Source organism: Fistularia commersonii, chromosome 15, assembly GCF_037954325.1.
Source record: "Fistularia commersonii isolate RoL2024-O1a breed Wild chromosome 15, RoL_Fcom_v1.0, whole genome shotgun sequence".
Classification (NCBI taxonomy): domain Eukaryota; kingdom Metazoa; phylum Chordata; class Actinopteri; order Syngnathiformes; family Fistulariidae; genus Fistularia; species Fistularia commersonii.
The window spans coordinates 2,962,965-2,983,140 of record NC_141298.1 but is presented as its reverse complement, the minus strand read 5'-3'; the positions used below and the strand labels follow the sequence as shown (position 1 = coordinate 2,983,140).

Below are 20,176 nucleotides of genomic sequence, written 5' to 3'. Positions count from 1 at the left end.
GTCTAGGAGAGGCAATGGTAGAGTTTCTGGCTAGATTATTCAACAGGATCCTAGCAAGTGAGAAGATGCCTGAGGACTGGAGAAGAAGTATTATGGTGCCCACTTTTATGATTAAGGGGGTTGGTGACATTGTGATCTGTAGTGAGAGCAGAGACCAGGCTGAGGAAAATCTAGAGAGGTGGAGGTATGTCCTCGAAAAGTAGAGGGATGAAGGTTAGTCACAGCAAGACAGAATATATACACTGCTCAAGAAAATAAAGGGAACACTTAAAAAACACATCCTAGATCTAAATGAATGAAATATTCTTATGAAATACTTTGCTCTTTACACAGTTGAATGTGCTGACAACAAAATCACACAAAAATTATCAATGGAAATCAATTGTATCAGCCATGGAGGTCTGGATTAGGAATCACACTCAAAATTAAAGTGTAAAAACAAACTCCAGGCTGATCCAACTTTGATATAATGTCCTTAAATCAAGTCCAAATGAACCTGTGTTGCTTCCTGAGTGGACACTATGATTTCACAGTGTGATTGAATTGGAGTTACATTGTGTTGTTCAAGTGTTCCCTTTATTTTTTTGAGCAGTATATGTTTGAACGAGAGGAATCTGGGTGGAACGGTGAGGCTACAGAGAGTGGAGATCAAGAAACTGGAGGATTGTGAGACCAGCGATGCTGTATGGACTAGGAAAGGTTACAATGATGAAAAGACAGGAGGCAGTGCTGGAGGTTGCAGAGACAAAGATGACGGAGAAGCTAAAATTGACTGATTGTTGATCTTGTCACATTGCTTACACTTTAAAAGAAAAGGTATCCAAAAATGTAAAACCCACCATCATAATTCTCTTGGTCATTGCATTCCTCAGCACCTGAGGCAGGGTTTGCACAATTCCAGCCTGTTAATTTTTAATAAGAAAGAGAAAAGAGAGGCAGATACTAGACAATAAGGAAACCTTTTCTCGGGCTTTTTGTGCATAAAAAAAACAGTCAGGACATGAACTGTAACTTGAGTCATGTGTATGGATTGCATGAAAAAGGAATAAACACAAAAAGAGGAAAGGTGAGAAGGGCCGTTGCACCACCTTATCAACTTCCTGCAATCAGAAACCATTACCTTTGGATTACTCAAGTATTATGTATCCAAAATATAGTCCAGCTAGAAGCTTTTATACTTGACTACATATTAAAGTAGCATTAATTATTGAGATGTACTGACTGACACATACTCACAAGAGGACAAATGTCTATTAAATTTGTTTTCAATGGCCATTAAACACACCTACACATTCATGAATGCCTCATATAATGCCTCCATAATTAACCTCTATCTACTAAAACCAGCCGCTATTTTGAATGCAGTAATCGGGGATTGGGCTTTCATCGGCTATATCGCCGGTATTATATGTAAATAAAGCAACGAGTCATTTGATTCATGATTCAGTTTCTCCCAGTGCTTGTGGCAGAGTCTCTGTTGCGCAGTTTATGAAGGCACCACCCGCTGCGAAGGAGTTTAACCTTTGAGCTGCACATAAGCCACATGAGTGGGCTCTTCGTCAACGCACAGCAACGCTACGTTTCTGTTGACAGACGGTGACGGAGTCTCGAATAACCCTGATTACTTCCTAATATCTACTGACAAGGCAGTTCACAAAACTTCCTAAAATGCTATTTTTTTGGTTTCATTATTAATAAGTTCAGGATACCTTTTAATACAGACGGTAAATTAATAAAAAAACAAATCTACATCAATAAAAGTTATTGATCAAAAGCAGAATTCCAGCCAATGGTCAACCAAGCCTTTAAACATTTATCACCGATTCCCTTGAAGACAATCGTTTATCTTGGTGCGCTATGGACGCAGTACCACGTATTTGAGCAGAAGTGAGGAGCATAGAATGAATCAGAGGAAGAGAAATAGAGGAAGATGTGGGGAAAAATTTGCAGCATTTTCACATTCTTATTTCTTCGTAAATGCATTGGAAAGCGGTTGGCCTGCAGCCAATCCATGCTGTCATTCAGCATGTGCATTTATGTATGTATATTAAGTGTATAAAAGAGATTAATAATGAGTGTACAAGTATATCAGAAAACTTTGGTGTATATCGTATATCCTGATTGATCATGAAATAGTTGTACATTTATCTTTTTTATTTATTATATAACATTTATCAATTTTTGTGCATAGAAACACAGGCTTTAAATTGCTACATGTTTTCTCTATATTTAACAAATAAATTTAACAAATGAATCAATTGAGGATTTCCTAAAAAATGCTGGCAATTTGTAACCTGTTTTTGTCTGGGTTTATTGAGGATAATGAATCAAAATGGACTTTGGATTCACTAATGAAAACTCAAGGATTAGGGAATTTTTTCAAGGATTTATGTTGGTGATTGTGATTTTTCCCAATAAAATCAACAGACTGACTATAAATGAAAAGTCACAGTCCGTGTGATAATATTCTTCTCTATGATTTCAATATGATTGATCATTTTGAGGACATTTGACTTTTAAACGGGGTTTAAAAAGACATAAAGACTGTGAACAATTAAATACATCAATGCTTCAGAGTCATGATCGTAGAACGTGTTTTCAATATATGTTGAGCAAAACAAGCAGATGAGATATGGGATATAAGATATGTAAAATCTTCAAGAGAAATTGTATGATTTTATAAGAAGTTCATTAAGTGTATAAGAAACATTAATATGGTTTAGCATTAACTGTTGCAAAAGATTTAAGAATAAGAAAAAAAATAAGAATAAGAATAAGAATAAGAATAAGAATAAGAATAAGAATAAGAATAAGAATAAGAACAACTTTATTCATCCCGAAGGAAATTGCTGTGCTAGAGTTTCAAGTAAAACATAACATTAATAGTAGGAAGGAGGGAGAATAAGAAAATACAAATAAAATAAAAAGTGTCAAAGTTAGGGCTGTCAAGTGTTTAAGGCCTTATCAAAGGAAGGCTAACATCCAGGACTGGACGCAGTTTAAGTTGGTAAAGAATCTGTCCCGGAAAAAAAAAAAAAAGGTCTTTATGTTAATAAATGATACAAATGGTATTCTTCCTGTCACATACAGGGTCATTCCAGTCTTTGGAGCTCCTTGCAAGTTCAGTGACGTCACATCCGGACGATCCTTATATGGTAAAGCCAAAGCTTTCAAATCCCACCGAAGCCTGGAAGTCCGGAGAGACGTGAACGCACCGCCGTCAGCGAAGCTCCACCGCCTGGATACTCACAGACGACATGGGGATTCTGAGACCGACGGTGGCCGCGCTGGCGCTCATCTTCACAAACATTGTCGCAGGTAAGTCCGGAAAAAAACGACCGAGATACTTTTCCACGAGTTTCCAAATACTTCGAGGCTTTTTAAAGCACGGATGCACGCTTATAACCCTTTTTCTAACGGAGTTTCACTAATTTCGTTCGCCTAATGATAATTACGATACATATTCATAATAACAATTATTATTATTATTATTATTTTAAATCATCATGATGAGGAAAAGGAACCACCTTGCCTTGTTGTTGGGACTCGTGCATGTTATTACGGTGATAAGAATAAATAGTTATTGACAGTCACAGAAGTTTGCGCACTTTTGTGTCCCTGGAAATGCACGCAGTTGCGGGGAAGAGCGGGCGTCCAAAGCAATATAAATCCAGAGTGCCAAATGCCTGAGGCAATGTGGTATAGATGTAGAGATAAGACTTCAAATAGGTCAGTGTGTTTAGACCCAATAAAAGTCGGGAAATATCATGGAATGAGACGTTGTAATAAACTAGTTGTTACATTTCAAAGTTTTTTTTTTTTTTGTAAGTTTAGATCCTAAAAGTACAACTTTACATGCACTTTTTCCTCCAAATGTATGAAAGTCCCCGTCCCCAACACACACACACACACATACACACACAATTTTGTGTTATGATAATATGGTAACTACTGACTTAGATTTGAATCAAGTAATAAACTTTAAGCATGCATGGAGGATTAAAAAGTCCAAACAATACAGCGAGACACAAAGCGTTGTCGTCCCTCTATATCTATCTATCTGTCTGTCTGTCTATTTAACTTATAGTAAATCTTGTATTTAGCAAATAGTAAAATTTCGTAAATATAGCTACTCACATTGTTTATTTATTTATTTTTGTAGAATTCTTATGTAATAGCTATTTTCCTGTGAGACAGGCCATAATAGCATCAGAGTGGAGATAGCAAAATTCTGCTTTCTGCTACTTACTGAGCTGGAGCTAGAGTTAGTGCCAGAGACAACACAATGCTGTTCACCTTGATTTTTTTAATACTCTTAAATGAACTTCAATATCTCATTGCGCGTGCACACACACATATGCCCACTCTGTAAATGTATTTTTGAAACAAGTGCAGTGATGCTGTTTTAGAAGCGCACACACACACTAAACACACACACACACACACACTAAACACACACACCAAACACACACACACACACACACACTCCAGTTTTGACATCACTGTAGCACAAATACTGTTAGACCTGGTTGTATTTGAGGAGGGCATTGAGGCCAGAAGGATAAGTTCTGTTTCCATTTTAATATCTTTAAGAGCTAAATGCTGGAAATTCAGATTATTAGGCAACAATTCCTCTTGTTTGAATAAATTAGTGAATCTTACATTTACATTTAACATTCTACCTTAACACAATTCAGGTGAAAGTCTTGTCTTTTTTTGCTGATATCCCATGAAAGTAAATAGACTGTAATAGGTTAAATTGCAGCATTTTGATCATGTGATCATTGCTTTTTCCAGGTTCTTACCCGACAGCACACAGCATTCAGTGGAAATCCACCAACTTCAAAACATTCCTGACCTGGGAGCCAAAACCAACCAGCGACTACACCTACACTGTGGAGTTCTCTGAGTAAGGATCCTCCCCAGCATCCTAGCATTGTTAAAAGATTTGCTCTTGAGGTTCTTTAATATCAAATCACGTCACCATGACCTTGAAAGATATGCATCCACAATGTCAGTGACCGAAGCCGCTTCTTCTTTTTTTTTTCCTCTCTTTTCAATGAAATAATTTCATCTAAAAAAAATTGACAAAGCATTTAATCCGTCAAGGGCCCCGATAGTCACTGCACTGTACCATAAAAAAAAAGATAAATAAAAGAAAAAAAAATATATAAAAAAAATCTATCTATCTATCTATCTATCTATCTATCTATCTATCTATCTATCTATCTATCTATCTATCTATCTATCTATCTATCTATCTATCTATCTATCTATCTATCTATCTATCTATCTATCTATCTATCTATCTATATATATATAAAAAAGATAGATAGAGAGAGAGAGAGAGAGAGAGAGAGAGAGACAAGAAAAACAGCTGTAAACTTGCCCAGTTGAAAGCTACAGATACAGGTAATCCTGAAAAGCAAGATTTGTTTTGTTTTTCGAGATCTTAGAGATGTCAGGGAGGACTTTCATTCTCATATTTGTTGCCATTTGGAACGTAGCATGAAGATGCCTTTGGATGAACGGATCTATCTAGTCATGACGAATTCTGGTTTTCTCTAACAACTGATTCATGCTGGTGTTTTTCTTTTTTTTTCAAGTTTTTTGATACAGATGTTTTGATTTTTTATAAAATCTAAAAACAACAACAACAAAAAAATTTAATAGAAATTTAAAAGAAAAAGAACACTCCACAACTCAGTATCCAAAACAGATATCAGTATCTATCTTAGCCGGATGTCCCGCAAACTGAATGATGTGGAGTGACATTAATGTATATATTATTTGATTATTAGTGTTTAGTGCCTGCTAGGAGGATATTGGATGGACGCTAGAAAGGTGTAGGGCACTTGGATAAAATAAAAGGGATTCAGCATAGGTGGTTGTCTGTTTAAGGAGTGTCTGCATGTGTTTTTCTTAGGAATCATAAGGACAAACAGAAGATCCTGAATTGCGTCCGGACCTCCTCAACGGTGTGTGACCTCACTGCCTCCCTTACCAACCTGAATGCCTCCTATGTTGCTGACGTCCTGTCTGAACCTCCTATCGGCATGCACTTGGAAGAAAGTCAGAAAACCTTCAACAGGTCATTGAAATTCTGCCCCTACAGTGACAGTAAGTTATTTTTATTTAAAAAAATGGAAAAAAAGACGACATGTCAGAGAAGTGATGCCACTATGGTTATTTGTGTATGAGAGTTTGTGTTTGTTAATGATGAGCTGATTTTGCCCCAGCTTCTGAGTCAATGTGGTCTGTGGTGAAGAGACTTTTTTAAAAAAAAAAAAAGGAAAATAGGTTAAACATTGGATGATAGTTATTACCCTGTTAATAATTTGCCTGTGGTAAACGAGGATTGCTGTAATTTCTAAAAGACGTTTTTGTCGGCTGGCTGGGATCCAGGTGGATATTGTCCATTCAAACTATAAGATGATTTGAATTCATTCTTGCATCTCATTTGATGGCCAACAGGGGGCGCAATGAGGCGCTTGAACTGATGCAAACTGTGTTCCTTAAATGCTTTCCCTTTCACAAAATGCGGTATTTGCAGATGATGATGGTGATGTTTTTTATTTTGTAATAGTGGGTAATACAATTACTCACAGAGATGCATGACGACAGAGATTCAGTGGTTTTGTTTCCCTTTTTTCAGCCCTGTCTCCCATTCAGTGTAATTGTTGTTTTTCCCTTCCGTTTTGACCACCATGTCATAACTTGTTGTGTAAACAGCATTTTATGGACTCATTTATAGGCTGTTGATGCACAACTCATGGCAGCGTGACAGGCTGCATTCATCTCATAAATGGAGGTGTATTAAGGACAGTCTTAAAAACAGCTTTATAGTTCATGGGAGGAACGTGCGGGCACATATCTGTCGTTGGATGAACACGGTAGCATGGCATCATGAAATTAACTGTATTCTAAATGTGGCCACTGAAGTGCAGACAAAAGGCAGGCAGTTAAAATCCATCTGGCACCACATCTGGCTTTCTCATTATTAGGTAAAATTAGATTCAAAAATTCCCTCGACAAAAAAGAAGATACTGAAACTAAGTTGGTCTCTGTGGAAATGAAAACATAAATGCATAAATCTATCTATCTATCTATCTATCTATCTATCTATCTATCTATCTATCTATCTATCTATCTATCTATCTATCTATATATATATATATATATATATATATATATACATACTCCTGTATGTATACATATACATACAGGAGCTCTGCTGCCGCGGTTCTGACTGTAAATAACAATGCAGCTGTAGCCATTTTAATGAGGGTTAACATTCATGGAGAAGTTCATGTGCAACTATGGCTTTTTTTCTTTCTTTTTTTTAAAGTAAGAGCTTCTCATCTTCATATATATATATACACACACATTTAAAATTCTCAAAATCCCATTTTATTTGATTTCTCCTACAACGTAGGAGTCCTTAATATCGGACCAGCAATAGTGAGATTAGGTGTATGTCCTCCAGTTCACACTGACACCAATTTCTATGAATAAAAAAGGCTCAGCGAGTTTGGAAGAAGCAAAAGCAAAACTTTATTTATTTATCAGTTCATTTATTTATTTTACTGGAGGTGTAACAGCACAAACACACTCATGTTCATAAATACAGCCATATTTATCTAAAAAAATATATTGTGTCAACAATATTCCAACTCAACACAAAATGAGATTCAATGGGATGTGTAATGGAAAGGTTGTAAGTGTGTTTGCTCTTAGATATTTGTCAACTGCTGTGGGGTTTTGTAGCGACTGATCATATAAATGTATTTTATTGCCTAATTGATGTGTTTGTCTGGAGAAAGCCTTGAGGGGAAACATTGATGTCATACAGGGTGAAGCACACTGTCTGAGCTTTGACTGTGAATATAGATAGCGCTGGTATTATCGTAAAAAAAAAAATCATAGACTAGCTACAACGAAGTTTGTCAGAGGTGCTGTGAAGTTGCCGTTGACAGCCACTGTGAAAGGGGAAGCTGTGATGTGAAAGGGTCCTGGGATGTGTGGCGGTGGCAGGCAAATAGGGAAGCCTGAATATGGTGATCTTTGCCGAAATGATACAGCTGTGCTGGCGTGGTGTCCGTACTGTGTGACATCATGCCTGAAACCTTATATTACCCAGAATTATAACTAAACTCCAACAAAACACTCATAGGAGGCTGATACCAAAAAACAGCCGTGTATCCCATCCATACTGGCAAAACAAATGTGGGCATGATGTCACAGATTCAGCGCGGACTGTTGCGAGGAAACATCCACGCCAGGAACGGGAGATCTCCCTGGCCCCATCAGGACTCCATGCATCACCTGATGGCAGAAAATCACGGTCTCAAAAAGCACCTGAGAGGGCTTGAGCAGTATCATGAATCGACCATGAAAAATCTGATGGCGGAAATGGAAGGTCTCAAGGCAAGCCTGGCGGACTGCAAGCAGCACCATGGATCTGCAGCCATGCATATGGTGATGGAGGAAAATTCGAGCCTCAAAGCCCACCTAGGAGCCCTGGAGCAGCACCATTACACCACCATGCAAAAGCTGAGGGCAGAAAACGATGCCCTTAAGGCCAAACTCCGGAATTTGGCATTGGAGAAAAACAGCGCAAGCAAATCCCAACAGGAAGACCCTCAAAACTTGCAGCCGGCTGATGCAGGAATGGTTGTTGCACAGGATGAAGCATCGGAGCTGAACAAGGCTGCTGTGGCATCAGAGACAAAAACCCAAGACCTTCAGAATCAACTGAAAAAGCCGTGTGAGATCAATTCCGCCGAGGAGACCATCCATGAGCTGAGGTTCGAGCTGAGCGAGGCGGTCCACATTGACTGGAGGAAGTCAGCGGACCTGACAAATCTTGCGGCCAACTCAAGTATCAGTCTGAATATGTGGGAGACCACGAAGAAACCGCAGCAGCACCTGGAGACCCAAAGAGACCAGGGGGAGCAGGATGCCCAGTCCAGGGAGGACAACAAGGCTCTGTGTGACCAAATTGAGACACTTCGAACCCTTAATGTGCTCCATGAACAGACCGCTCAAGATCTGGGGAAGGAGCTGCAAAATACAAAAGCTTCCTACATGAGGGTCAGGGATGCTATGAAGAAGGCAGAGGAAGAGAGCACCATGCTGAGAGAAACCCTGCAGAGAAAGAACGAGGAAGGGGCCCAGAGGGAAGCCCGTCTGGAGGCGCTGGAGTCCAGGATCCATCAAGTGTTGGACAAAAAGTCACGAAAGAAGAGAAGCTGGCTGGTGGATCTTCTCAACCAGATTAGTCACTCGTGATGGCAGGGGAAACTCTGACATTGCACTTTGTAACGATTGTGTTCAAGAGTGTGGTATAAATAAAGCCGTTACCTCACTTTGAATCTGCTGTTGGGTGTCACGCCGTCATGTCACTGTTAACGGGAACAAATTTAACACATTGCTTTGAAGGTTGAAAACATTTCTATGGTTTCCCTTTGGCGTCTCCCAAGAGACGTCTGCATGCTTTTAGCATCAAGGAGTTACGTACTTTCTGTCTGACACAACACAATAACCCCCTGTCCGTCTCCCTGCAGCGGATATTCTCAGACCGGAGTTCAAGCTGGAGACTAACGAGAACTCCACCGTCCTCTATGTGACCGACTCCCTCACGGCCTTGTTCCAAGACGACCGCCAGTTGAGCATCAGGGACATTTTTGGAGACCACCTGTCCTACAAAGTAACCTTTCGGAAAAACATGAGCTCGGGAAAGGTGAGTGCTGCCATCGATACTAGGCTTTCTATTATGTAATTATACATGTATAACATGTAGTATTTTTGTATGCACCAATGTATTTCTGTGGATTTATCAGTGTGCTCTCTCATGTATATCAAATATCTTAAGGATATACATGTGTGACTATACAAAGTTTTTCCTTCACGTCCACGTAATTTCCTCGTATTCAGTTGCAGGTGGACTACTGTTATATGTAAAATTAAAAAATATAAAAGATGTATCAAACCAAAAAAAAAAAAAATGCTTACAAATAATCTCTTTTCAGAAAATAAAAATCTCCAAGGGCAACGTGATAGAGTTTACCGATTTGGATCAAGGCGAGAGCTACTGCTTCACCGTGCAGGCGTTCATTCCCAGTCGCCGAACGAAGCAGCTTGGCGAGATGAGCACGGTGCAGTGCTCCCAGAATGAGGAGCCATCCATCTTTGAAGGTCAGGAGGAGGAAGAGGGATGAGTGGTATAGGTTCTGAGTGCAGGATAGGCTGTACAGATAATGAATGAATGAATTTTGGTACCATCAACAATTATCTTAAGTAGCCTGTCTTTATTAGATGGAAAGATTACAGTAGGACTTCAGTGAATTTGTGGTCTCACTTATTTGTGAAGCTCTTATCAGGCTCCGTGCAAAAAAAAAAAAAAAAACTAACAATCTGAATAGTGAATTCATTGTGAGAAAAAACAAAACAAAAATATCCGATCTTTATCTGATCTTTTTTTAATGTTAGTCTTTTGATTTTCTTTTTTTTTTTAATTGCTTACAGCTAAGGCGACTGCCCTGTCATTCAAAAGTCGCTTTATCATTATCAACCTTTAATGTAATTTTCTCAAATCTTTTATGGCTATTTTCTCATTTTGCCCCTCATTTAGTGATATGACTAGTAGACCATGTACTCCTATAAGTTCTAGCATACTGTATTTGTTATTTCTTCTATTTTTTAACACCGCAAACAATGAAAGAAAGGGGACATACATTAAAAATGCTTTCCTGCGCCTGTTATGTGAAGTGATCAAGGCAGGGTTCATCATTCGGGGACATTCCAGGTTATTAATAAGCAAGAATGCATTGAAACAACAATGCGCGCGTGCGTATGTGTGTGTGTGCGTGCATGTGCATGTCTGTGTGTGATTGCGTTTTTGGCATGGTAAGTAGCGGGATGAGTGCGGTCACATGGATTTACTTTGTTGAGTTGCTTTGTGGCTCTCACAGCCGTGCAGGACAGATGAGCATGCTAGGTGTCATAAAAACGTTATGTAAGGCATACAATACAAGCAGATTGTACATTTTTCAATAAACCAAATATATAAATGAGACTCTAGTTGTGTATTCAATGCATAAACCTAAATCAGAACCCATTTATATCACATGCAAACAACTATTCAAAAAATTTCCTGTGACCGCTTCATCATTATCCCAAATTAATTTTGAGGTGGAGCTAAGTTTGAAGCCCATAATACTTTCCTCTTAGTACTATTGGAAATGAGGCTCTGGTGGGGTCTCACTCATCTCTGTGTTTGGCTTGGATTAAACAGCTGCTTAGTTACACTCCCTTCAATAAATTCCTGCCACCATTTGCTGTAAGTGCAAGACAAAGCATAACAGGGACTCTCAGACATCTTGTTATAGCCTGGGTATCCATTTTCCAAATATATCTAGCCAGATGATTGGACAACTACAGCTAGTGCTATCAGGGAGAGTTGTAGGAGAGATACTTGGTGTATCATCTGGAAGGAGACTTGGTGATGGAATGAGTAGGTGCAGGAGTATATACAGAGAAAGCAGTGAGCAAAGAAGAAGTGGGACACAGGGAGGACTGAAGAGTACAGACAAGAGTATTGGGAGATACAATGTAAGGTAAAGATTTAGGTAGTAAAGGCAAAACAAAGGGCGTATGATGACTTGTATGCTCGGTTGGACAGTAAGGAGGGAGAGAATGATCTATACAGGTTGGCGAAACAGAGATGGTGATGGAAAGGATGTCTGAGTGATTATGGATAGAGGGAAATTTATAGACAGATGCTAGAAGAGTGATGGGATGTTGGAAAGAGTACTTTGAAGAGCTGATGAAGGAGAGGCAAGGGTCTAAGAGGTTACTATTGTGGACCACAAAGTAGCAGAGATTTGTAAAAGTGAAGTGAGGAAGGTATAAGGGTAACAGAGAAGTTCAAGGTGGAAGTGGGACTCCATCAGGGATCAGCTCTGAGCCCCTTTTTGTTTGCAGTGGTGATGGAAAGGCTGACAGATGAGGTTAGACAGGAATCACCATGGACCATGATCTTTGCGGATGACGTTGTGATCTGTAGTGAGAGTAGAGAACAGGTTGAGGGAAATCCAGAGATGGAGGTATGCTCTGGAAAGGAGAGAAATGAAAGTTATTTGCAGCAAGACAGGATTTATGTGTTTGAATGACAGGGACTCGGGTGGAACGGTGAGGCTCCAGGGAGTGGAGATCAAGAAGGGTTTGGGTTAGGGTTAGTTGGAGAATATAGGTACTTGGGGTCAACAGTCCAGAGCAGCGGAGAGTGTTGAAACGAGGTGAAGAGATGGTTCCAAGCAGGTTTGAATGGTTGGAGAAAAGTGTCAGGGGTACTATGTGATAGAAGACTATCAGCCAGAATGAAAGGAAAGGTGTACAGGATAGTGGTGAGACCAGCGATGCTGTAAGAAAAGAGAGAACTAGAAACAGTTACAATGATGAAAAGACAGGAGGCAGAGCGAGAGGTCGCAGAGATGAAGATGCTAAGGTTCTCTTCGGGAGTGACCAGGATGGATAGGACCAGGAATGAGTCTATCAAAGACTATGCAAAATTTAGACTATGCTAAAATGCATAGTCTACATTACTTGCTTTTTATGAGTGTAACACTCGCTCTCTCTCTTCCTACCCCGACTGGTCAAGACAGAAGAGCGCAAACATTGAACTGGGATCTATCCAAGGTTTCAGTGCTTCCTTGCCACAATTGCTGGCTCATGTGGAAACGCTGTTTTTTTCTGTAGATCATTTTAACGAGTGTAGTCCCAGCTGCTCCAAGTAGAAAGTGTCTGACAACTCTGTCGTGATTTGGTGCTCATGAATGTTATAATGATATTACAGTCGCCATCGTACCTCTAAATTTACAGATTTGTATTATTTATCGAGAAATTTCAAGCACCTCAGGTAGGAGTGAGGGGACTCACAAATCCAGATTGTGTTTACCTTTTAAACCAGCCGTATTCTGTCATACAAACACTCAAAATGACCTCACACCCGAAACTTTTTGTCATCCACAGTGTACTCAGTCACCGTGATTGCAGTCGCAATCCTGATCATCCTGCTGCTCACCGGCATCATCATCACCATCGCCGTGGTCTGCTGTAGGCGCAGGAAGAAGAACGCCTTAGGGACCATATAGTGAGAATGTGTCATGTGCCACATACACACTCACAAATATGCGGTACAGCTGGGCTGGATGTATTGGTATCCAGTTCAAATTCCAATAACAGACACTAGAATGTGGCGCTCCTTTTTGTTTCTGTGAAATGGCCTCATTTAATCAGACACATTCATTCGCTCATCATGTCATGCTGCAAAAAACAAAAACACTGAACACTCCTGCTGTAACATTGTTGTTACTCTTTTGGTGGCGGGGCTTACACCAACCGCAGATGAGCTCTACTGTAAAATGATATATTCCATGTCTTTGTGTAGGGAAACAGGTGAACACAATAGGAAATGTAGTGCCAGTAGATTTTATTTTTGTATATGATGCTTAATTTATTGTGTCCTAACAATCTATTTGTATATGTTGCCTTTTTGTATATTGAATTGATTGAATGTTTGTAGATGAATACGTAAGTAAATATTTTTCAGAGCACGATCAAATTTGTGCATTCTAAAAAAAAACTGCTGCTGTTTGGGGGGGAGGGCCAGCTTTTTTTTGGACTCTAAGGAGACTTGCTGCGGGGATCTTATTGAAAAAGATGGCATTTCAATTTTCAAATAAAATAATCAAGATATATATTTTTTTAATTGTTTAATGATTAACAATTCTTTCTAAATCGTAAACTGGCTTGATGTGAGGAATCTGATAAAATAATCTGCCCACTGTTTCATAGTAGCCAGTAGCCACAACACATCCAATTGTCAGCAAAAAAATTACAATACATAATAGCCTGAATTGATCTATATATATATATATATATATATATGTAAGCAAAAAAGAAACATCATAGCAAATTAACAACTACTATTATTATTATTATTTGTTTTGTTGTTGTTTTTGTAATATCTATTATTCTTGTCGTATTATCATAATTAGTATTACTTAAAATGAGTAAGAGAAAATTGGAAGTTAATCCAATTGAAATTAAATTTTATTTGGAATATACCTGCAAAAATCAGCAAGAAATCAACACCTTTAAAAACTTAAAATCTGACAATAACCCATTAATTGACAGTTATTTGTCCCTTACGTTGGTTTTAAAAATTATCTGAATCTATGAAAAGAGTGTTTTTTAAGAAACTTTTACTTTCACTACCCTGCTTTGCAAACACACGGCTTATATGTTTGTGTCTTTGTCTTCAAAGTCCATAGATACAAATTTAATTGCACCACTGGTTCTTTTTCAGACACAGTATTTGTCTTAGCCGTCTATATTTGGCCCGTGGACACACACGGCAATTCCTTCTCCCCAAAATGGTAAAGAAGAGACTCGTTTGATTGGAGGAGTCAGGGTAGGAAGATAAAAATAGTTGGCGGTGTTTCGCGAAAGTCACATTAGTGGACAAATGGAAACACGGAGGAGCCTGGAGGGAGATGAAGCCAAAGACAGGGTCTTTTTGAGTTTTTCTCAGGATCAATGAAAAAATGCCTCAGGATGCAATGCTTTGGGGTGCTAATTATTTCAGAAAGTAATATTGGGGTATTTTTCGTGAATTGGAGTGTTTCTGGAATCTGTCATGCATTTATGGCTTCCCAAAGGGGGGAGCACTTATGAAGAGGCCATGTTATCATAAAAGAAAAGGGAAAAAATAATGGAGAATACACAACAAAAATCCAAAATGATAAAAAAAAATACAATTAAACAAATTATATGTATATATATATATATATCTTAAAAGATTTTCAAATATCATTATTAATCTCAGGCTTCAAGCTTTACAAGTTCTTTAATTGCTACAAATAGGCAACTTATGAACATAAAAGGGAAAAGCAATGAACGTTTATGCAGGAAAGTACTGGTACTTAAACATTTGCAAAAAATGAAATAAATATGAGCAAAAAAACTGTAAATGAAATGATCGTATTTTAGTACAATAGTTGATTGCAAATCTTAATAGCTGAGGTAAAAGTTTCTTTTAAAATCTGAATAGTCTTGTGTGAGTTTCCACTTGGTCCCCACTCAGCTTATTTGAAAACGAACGACCTGGTATTAATGCAACAAAATGCAAAAAAGCAGCTGCTATGTCTGATAATTAAATGTAGAGTGAAATAAGAGTTAGGACTCACATGGACGCATCCAATACATGAAAGAAGTCTTCATAAATTTAGCATGAGGCCATGGGTGCAGTTGAACTTTGAGGACTGGCTCTCACAAAAAAAAAAAAAAAAAAAAAAAAAATTAAACAAATTATGCATCTATGTCAGCTAATGTATGAACTGCCTCTCTGTTCCAAGACAACACTTTCGGCAGCTTTGCCTGGTAAACGCACTTTCCATTCGTCTGCATGAAACGGACGGTCGCTTCATGTTCTGTGACCTGAAAGTAGGCCACGCCCCCCATGGTATGATTGACAGGGCTGGAGAAGAGCTGCCAGGATAGAGGGACGCTGTCTTTATGCCTGATGTTGGGATCACTAACCGTCCCGCTGCCGCTGATGACATATGAACTCCCATCATCCTCTCTGATGAACTGGTGAGGACAGAAAACTTCAGTTTATGGATTACTGATTCATAAGGAGGGGGTTAGTTTATTGATGTGACCCCTTTTTGTGGTCAAAATTTATTACTATTATTATTTATTCACTTATTCACTTGATTTTTATTTTGTGGTTAGGGTATCTATATCATTTTTCAGATTTTTTTGTATATATCTGTAAGGTGTTAAGCATTTAAATTTGGATGGCATGGTATCTTATGAATAATAAGAATAAGAATAAGAATAAGAACAACTTTATTTATCCCGAAGGAAATTGTCGTGCCAGAGTTTCAAGTAAAACATAACAAAAATAAATAATAGTAGGAAATTGTATAAACAGTACAAAAAAAAAAAAGATGGCAGTAGTAAAAACTATGCTCAATGCAATGCAATGGGAAGGATGAAATCAATGCTCCCTTGTGAGCATTTGATTGCGAGAAACCTGATCTTGCACTTTAACTTCACAGTATTTTATTGTTTTTTTTAAGTAATTGTTTTTGAGTAATGACCATTGAACTGAAATTCAGACCATCTTGGTAACACTCACATTCACACACACACACACACACACACACACACACACAACACACACACACACACACACACACGCACACACACGCACGCACACGCACGCACACGCACGCACACGCACGCACACGCACACACACACACAATACCTGCATGTTGTGATCGTGGCCACACAGGTATGCTGAGACTCTGTACTTCTTCAGCAGAGGCCTCAGTCTCTGAACCAGACAGCCTGTGGGCCCGTGATTCCCAATGGACCACACGGGATAATGGCTGGCCACCATGATGTAGTCTGACCTGAAGATGGTGGAGTCAGGGCCATCAGGCCCCAGAAACAATTATTGGATTTAGATTTTGGATTTTAGATATGTCTGATTTTCTGTTGCTTGAGAATATGGCAAGGTACTGTGTGCAGCTGCAATTAAAAATAACACAAGAGGCAACGTGTCTTATTGACACTGGTAAAAAAAAAAAATCTGTAACTAAATTGGAGAAGTCTTAGTCTACATCAACCCTGTTCCCGACCTGCTGCTGGCCAGTTTGGATTTGATCCATTTCCACTGAAGCTCTGCTGCTTTGGGATCCCTGGGGCCCGGAGGCGGGTTTTCGTTGAAGGCTTGTCCGCACAGCAGCACGCTGTCGATCATCAGGATGCTCAGTGATGTGTTGGTGTGCGGGACAGTAAACAGCAGCTCATAGTAAAGGGCTGGATAGTTCCTATGGAAAACACAGCACCGTTACTGATGCAGTCATAGAGATGTGAAAACATCGAAAACGCTGGTAGATTAGTGTTCTTTGGTGTTTACCAGCGACCGGAAATGTTAGAATACGCCATCTGTGCCGAGACATTCCCTCTGTGGTCGTGGTTTCCCGACACGAGGTACCATGGGATATCCAGCAGAGACGGCTGGGAGAATACACTTTCGAATGTGCTCTGTGGATAAACAGAATAGGGATTTATTTCTTTGTTGCTCTTTTGCTTGAGCCTATCCTAGCTGTCATTGGGAAAGAAACGGGATTCGCCCTGGACCGGGCAGTGGTCGATCAAAGGGCCTCATATTGAGGCATAGGACTATTCACCCTCATTCACACGACATATGGAGACATACAACCCTACACTCTCTCATTCACCGGTCTGGACGATTTAGGGTCTCCAATGAACCTACTGCGTGGTAGGAAACCGAAAAAACCCGGAGGAAAACCCACGCAGACACTGGGGAGGACATGCAACCTGAACACAGATGACACGTCACGTGCACAACACAAATCAAGAGCCTCCAACGTGGTGGAGACGAGCTGAATAATACAAATGAACACTATGTTTGTAAGCTTTCGCAGATTTATGCAAATGCATCGACAGGGTTTGTTTGCAGCCCTGCAGCCAATCATGTTTCTCTGTGGTGAAAAAGATCCCCCGTCCCTGTGGTTGGTTTATAATTGTCGTACAAGCCTGTTTTTTTTCTTGCTTAGATTACTGCATTTAATGTTTCGTGTCTCAAAAGTGTATTACTCCTAACCACACCTTTCACCTCAGTGTAATAAAAAGAGGTTTCCATACATTATATTAAGCTCTTTATTGCACAAGGCGCTTTAAGTTGTGCAACGATTAACTTCAATGAGTTTGCCTTAAAACGGAATGTGGTGTTCGTTTTCACTTCTTTAATAGTTTACTTTGTTAGTTAACAATCTCCTGCTACACTACAAGGCTTGAGCCCTTTGGGATTTCTTTGTAGATCCTTTTATGTTTGCATGTGTGTGTGTGTGTGTGTGTGGGTGTGGGTGTGGGTGTGTGTATAAGGGCATGTGTGTTCATTTCAGTAAATTGAAATGAAGCCCATAATACATGATAATATAACATAAGAAATGCCAGAGCCAGGAGAAATGTCTTGCAATAATTCATTATATTAATAAATATTAACTTTTATTTGTGATTGACCCTATGAACGAATAATTCAAAGAAAATAAAATGCATAATAGCCAACTCTGAATTTCAGGTAACTGATTTTTTAAATGTTTTTTTTTTTTTTGATTTCTTATGTTTTGCTGAACTGGGAGTTGAATTTTACTTTCCCCCCATAAAATTTTTGCACAAACTTGAAAATAATCAACTTAAAAAAGTGATGTCAATCAATACAGTGATTTTACTCTTTTAACTTATTTATCTTAAACATTTTCACCACTTATATTCTATAACTATTATATTTACTCTTGAAAATAGTTCCTTTTTATCATCTTCATTTATTTATTTTGTTCGCCTAATTTTATTTATTTCTATTTCTGTACTGTATGGAGCAACTGAGGAAAAAAAAAAACAACCAAAACAATAATCTGTTTTGTGTGAATCGAAGACTGGAACTGGAATATTTCATTTAAATATATCTAAGCTCCACATATAAATCATGAGAAAGCCTTGCTGTGTGCGGTGACCTTGAAGCGGGGGTCATCCACACTCTTGACCCCATTGAAATAGAAGTGGTCCCCCAGGCTGAGGACGAAGTCCAACCCCTCGTCTCTTGCCAGTCTGTCCATCTCCGCTGCAACCGCCTTCTCATGGAAAGTGTAGTACGGAGGGATGGGAATGCCGCCCCAGTCGGCCAGGGCCACGAAACGCAGAGCAGCTGCGGAGAATCATACACTCAGACTGTAACTTCCTCTCGCATGCAGGTCACATGAGATACTTCTGTGTATGATCAATAGTTTAGACAGACAAAACAAAAACAAGAGATCCAAACTTCAGCGGCTTCCTAACTCCTCTAGCTGGAGGAGCTATTTTGATTTTTGTTGTCAACTTTTCAACACAAATGCGTTTTAACACAAGTTCAGTTTTCACCGCAATCCGATTATGTGTTAAAAATATCCCACGCTGCAGTGGAGAAGTGGAGAAGAGGAAGAAATATGATCTTGACGGCTGTCACTTTTTAATTTTTCGAACTTTTGAAAAATGCAAAAACATTCGGTTTTTCATCGAGGTCTGCCTGTAAAACAGGCAATCCAATATTTCTGTTCTCGAAGTCTTCAGATGATTTCATTATGACCGAAGGGGAGCTGCCCTTGGAAAATACTCCGCTCATACAGAAGAGCACGAGGTCTGTTAAAGCACAACATGTAGCACATGTTGGACTTCCTTCCACATGTATGGCAACACCAAAGGGGATCGAGTAAAACATTATCTAAAGCGCCTTCAATAGATTACCTTCTACCCAACGTATATGCAGGTATAAGTTCAGTAACACAAATACACACACGCTCGACATTCCACATCATTTAAAGAGAAATTATGGCGAAGGGTCACACAAAAAGCGATGTAGTTTGGTTCTAATTTGGACTAGAAATTAGATGAGTATTGCTGATAAAGTGATTTGGTGGGAGGGCAAAGTCATCTGGGTGTATCCTGAGGCTGAGAGTGACTGTGAGCATGTAAGGGGTTTGTATGCGCAGCAGGAAGTATTTTCAACCAGTAAGAAGTCAGAGGCATTCAGTAACATAAGTAATTCCATGGGTTTATATGAAATCTTTACAACAATAGAAATAATGCACGTATAATTACTTTTGTTGTCAAAGTTCAATGCGGGATGGGAAACTAGGTGGCATGAGGCTATGATAAAATAATTAATAATGCTAAGGTTACTTCTTGCCTGTTATTTAAACCAATAAACTTGGTTAAATTAATCTTGAATTTCAAACACATACATATTTGTGTGTCGTCTCGATTATGTTGTTGACAGCTGAGAAGTGTAGTGGTGAATCGTACCTTGTGCTCGGATCAGAGGTGTGCAGGCGTGGATGGCAAACGCTATCAGAAAGCAGCACAATGCGTCCATGTCTCATCAGTGTGTTGTCAGTATGTTTCAAAGTGAAGCAAACATTTCCTTGGTTTGTTGTCACTTCCTGAATAAGGGCTTGTTGAAGAAACGGAGTTCACCATTTAGTGTCACAGATTGTGCTTGTCTGGACTTGTCATACTGCGTGGTCTTGTTTCACTTTTGTT

General features: G+C 39.1%; 2 protein-coding genes across 2 annotated transcripts; one reads left to right on the top strand and one right to left on the bottom strand.

Moving 5' to 3' along the window:
* Window positions 1-3,187: 3,187 nt before the first annotated feature.
* Window positions 3,188-13,760, top strand: f3a (coagulation factor III, tissue factor a). The gene is made up of 6 exons (XM_086160209.1): window positions 3,188-3,318; window positions 4,798-4,909; window positions 5,927-6,120; window positions 9,567-9,742; window positions 10,032-10,197; window positions 13,033-13,760. Exons 1-6 carry the CDS (start codon window positions 3,258-3,260, stop codon window positions 13,152-13,154), a joined length of 831 nt encoding a protein of 276 aa, XP_086016335.1. The 5' UTR covers window positions 3,188-3,257; the 3' UTR covers window positions 13,155-13,760.
* Window positions 13,476-20,093, bottom strand: LOC147226243 (tartrate-resistant acid phosphatase type 5-like). Its single transcript, XM_086160208.1, has 6 exons — window positions 19,940-20,093; window positions 18,616-18,806; window positions 16,995-17,122; window positions 16,714-16,905; window positions 16,338-16,485; window positions 13,476-15,654 (listed from the first exon to the last, which is right to left on the bottom strand). The coding sequence occupies exons 1-6, from the start codon at window positions 20,007-20,009 to the stop codon at window positions 15,373-15,375; spliced, it is 1,011 nt and encodes a 336-aa protein (XP_086016334.1). The 5' UTR covers window positions 20,010-20,093; the 3' UTR covers window positions 13,476-15,372.
* Window positions 20,094-20,176: the final 83 nt, after the last annotated feature.

Excerpts from the sequence above, each read along its gene's own strand:
- f3a (XM_086160209.1), top strand. The coding sequence starts at position 3,258 with ATGGGGATTCTGAGACCGACGGTGGCCGCGCTGGCGCTCATCTTCACA. Across the intron at positions 3,319-4,797 it reads CTTCACAAACATTGTCGCAG|GTTCTTACCCGACAGCACAC; the intron begins GTAAGTCCGGAA and ends TGCTTTTTCCAG. Across the intron at positions 6,121-9,566 it reads ATTCTGCCCCTACAGTGACA|CGGATATTCTCAGACCGGAG; the intron begins GTAAGTTATTTT and ends GTCTCCCTGCAG.
- LOC147226243 (XM_086160208.1), bottom strand. The coding sequence starts at position 20,009 with ATGGACGCATTGTGCTGCTTTCTGATAGCGTTTGCCATCCACGCCTGC. Across the intron at positions 18,807-19,939 it reads ACCTCTGATCCGAGCACAAG|CTGCTCTGCGTTTCGTGGCC; the intron begins GTACGATTCACC and ends GATTCTCCGCAG. Across the intron at positions 16,906-16,994 it reads TCTAACATTTCCGGTCGCTG|GAACTATCCAGCCCTTTACT; the intron begins GTAAACACCAAA and ends TGTTTTCCATAG.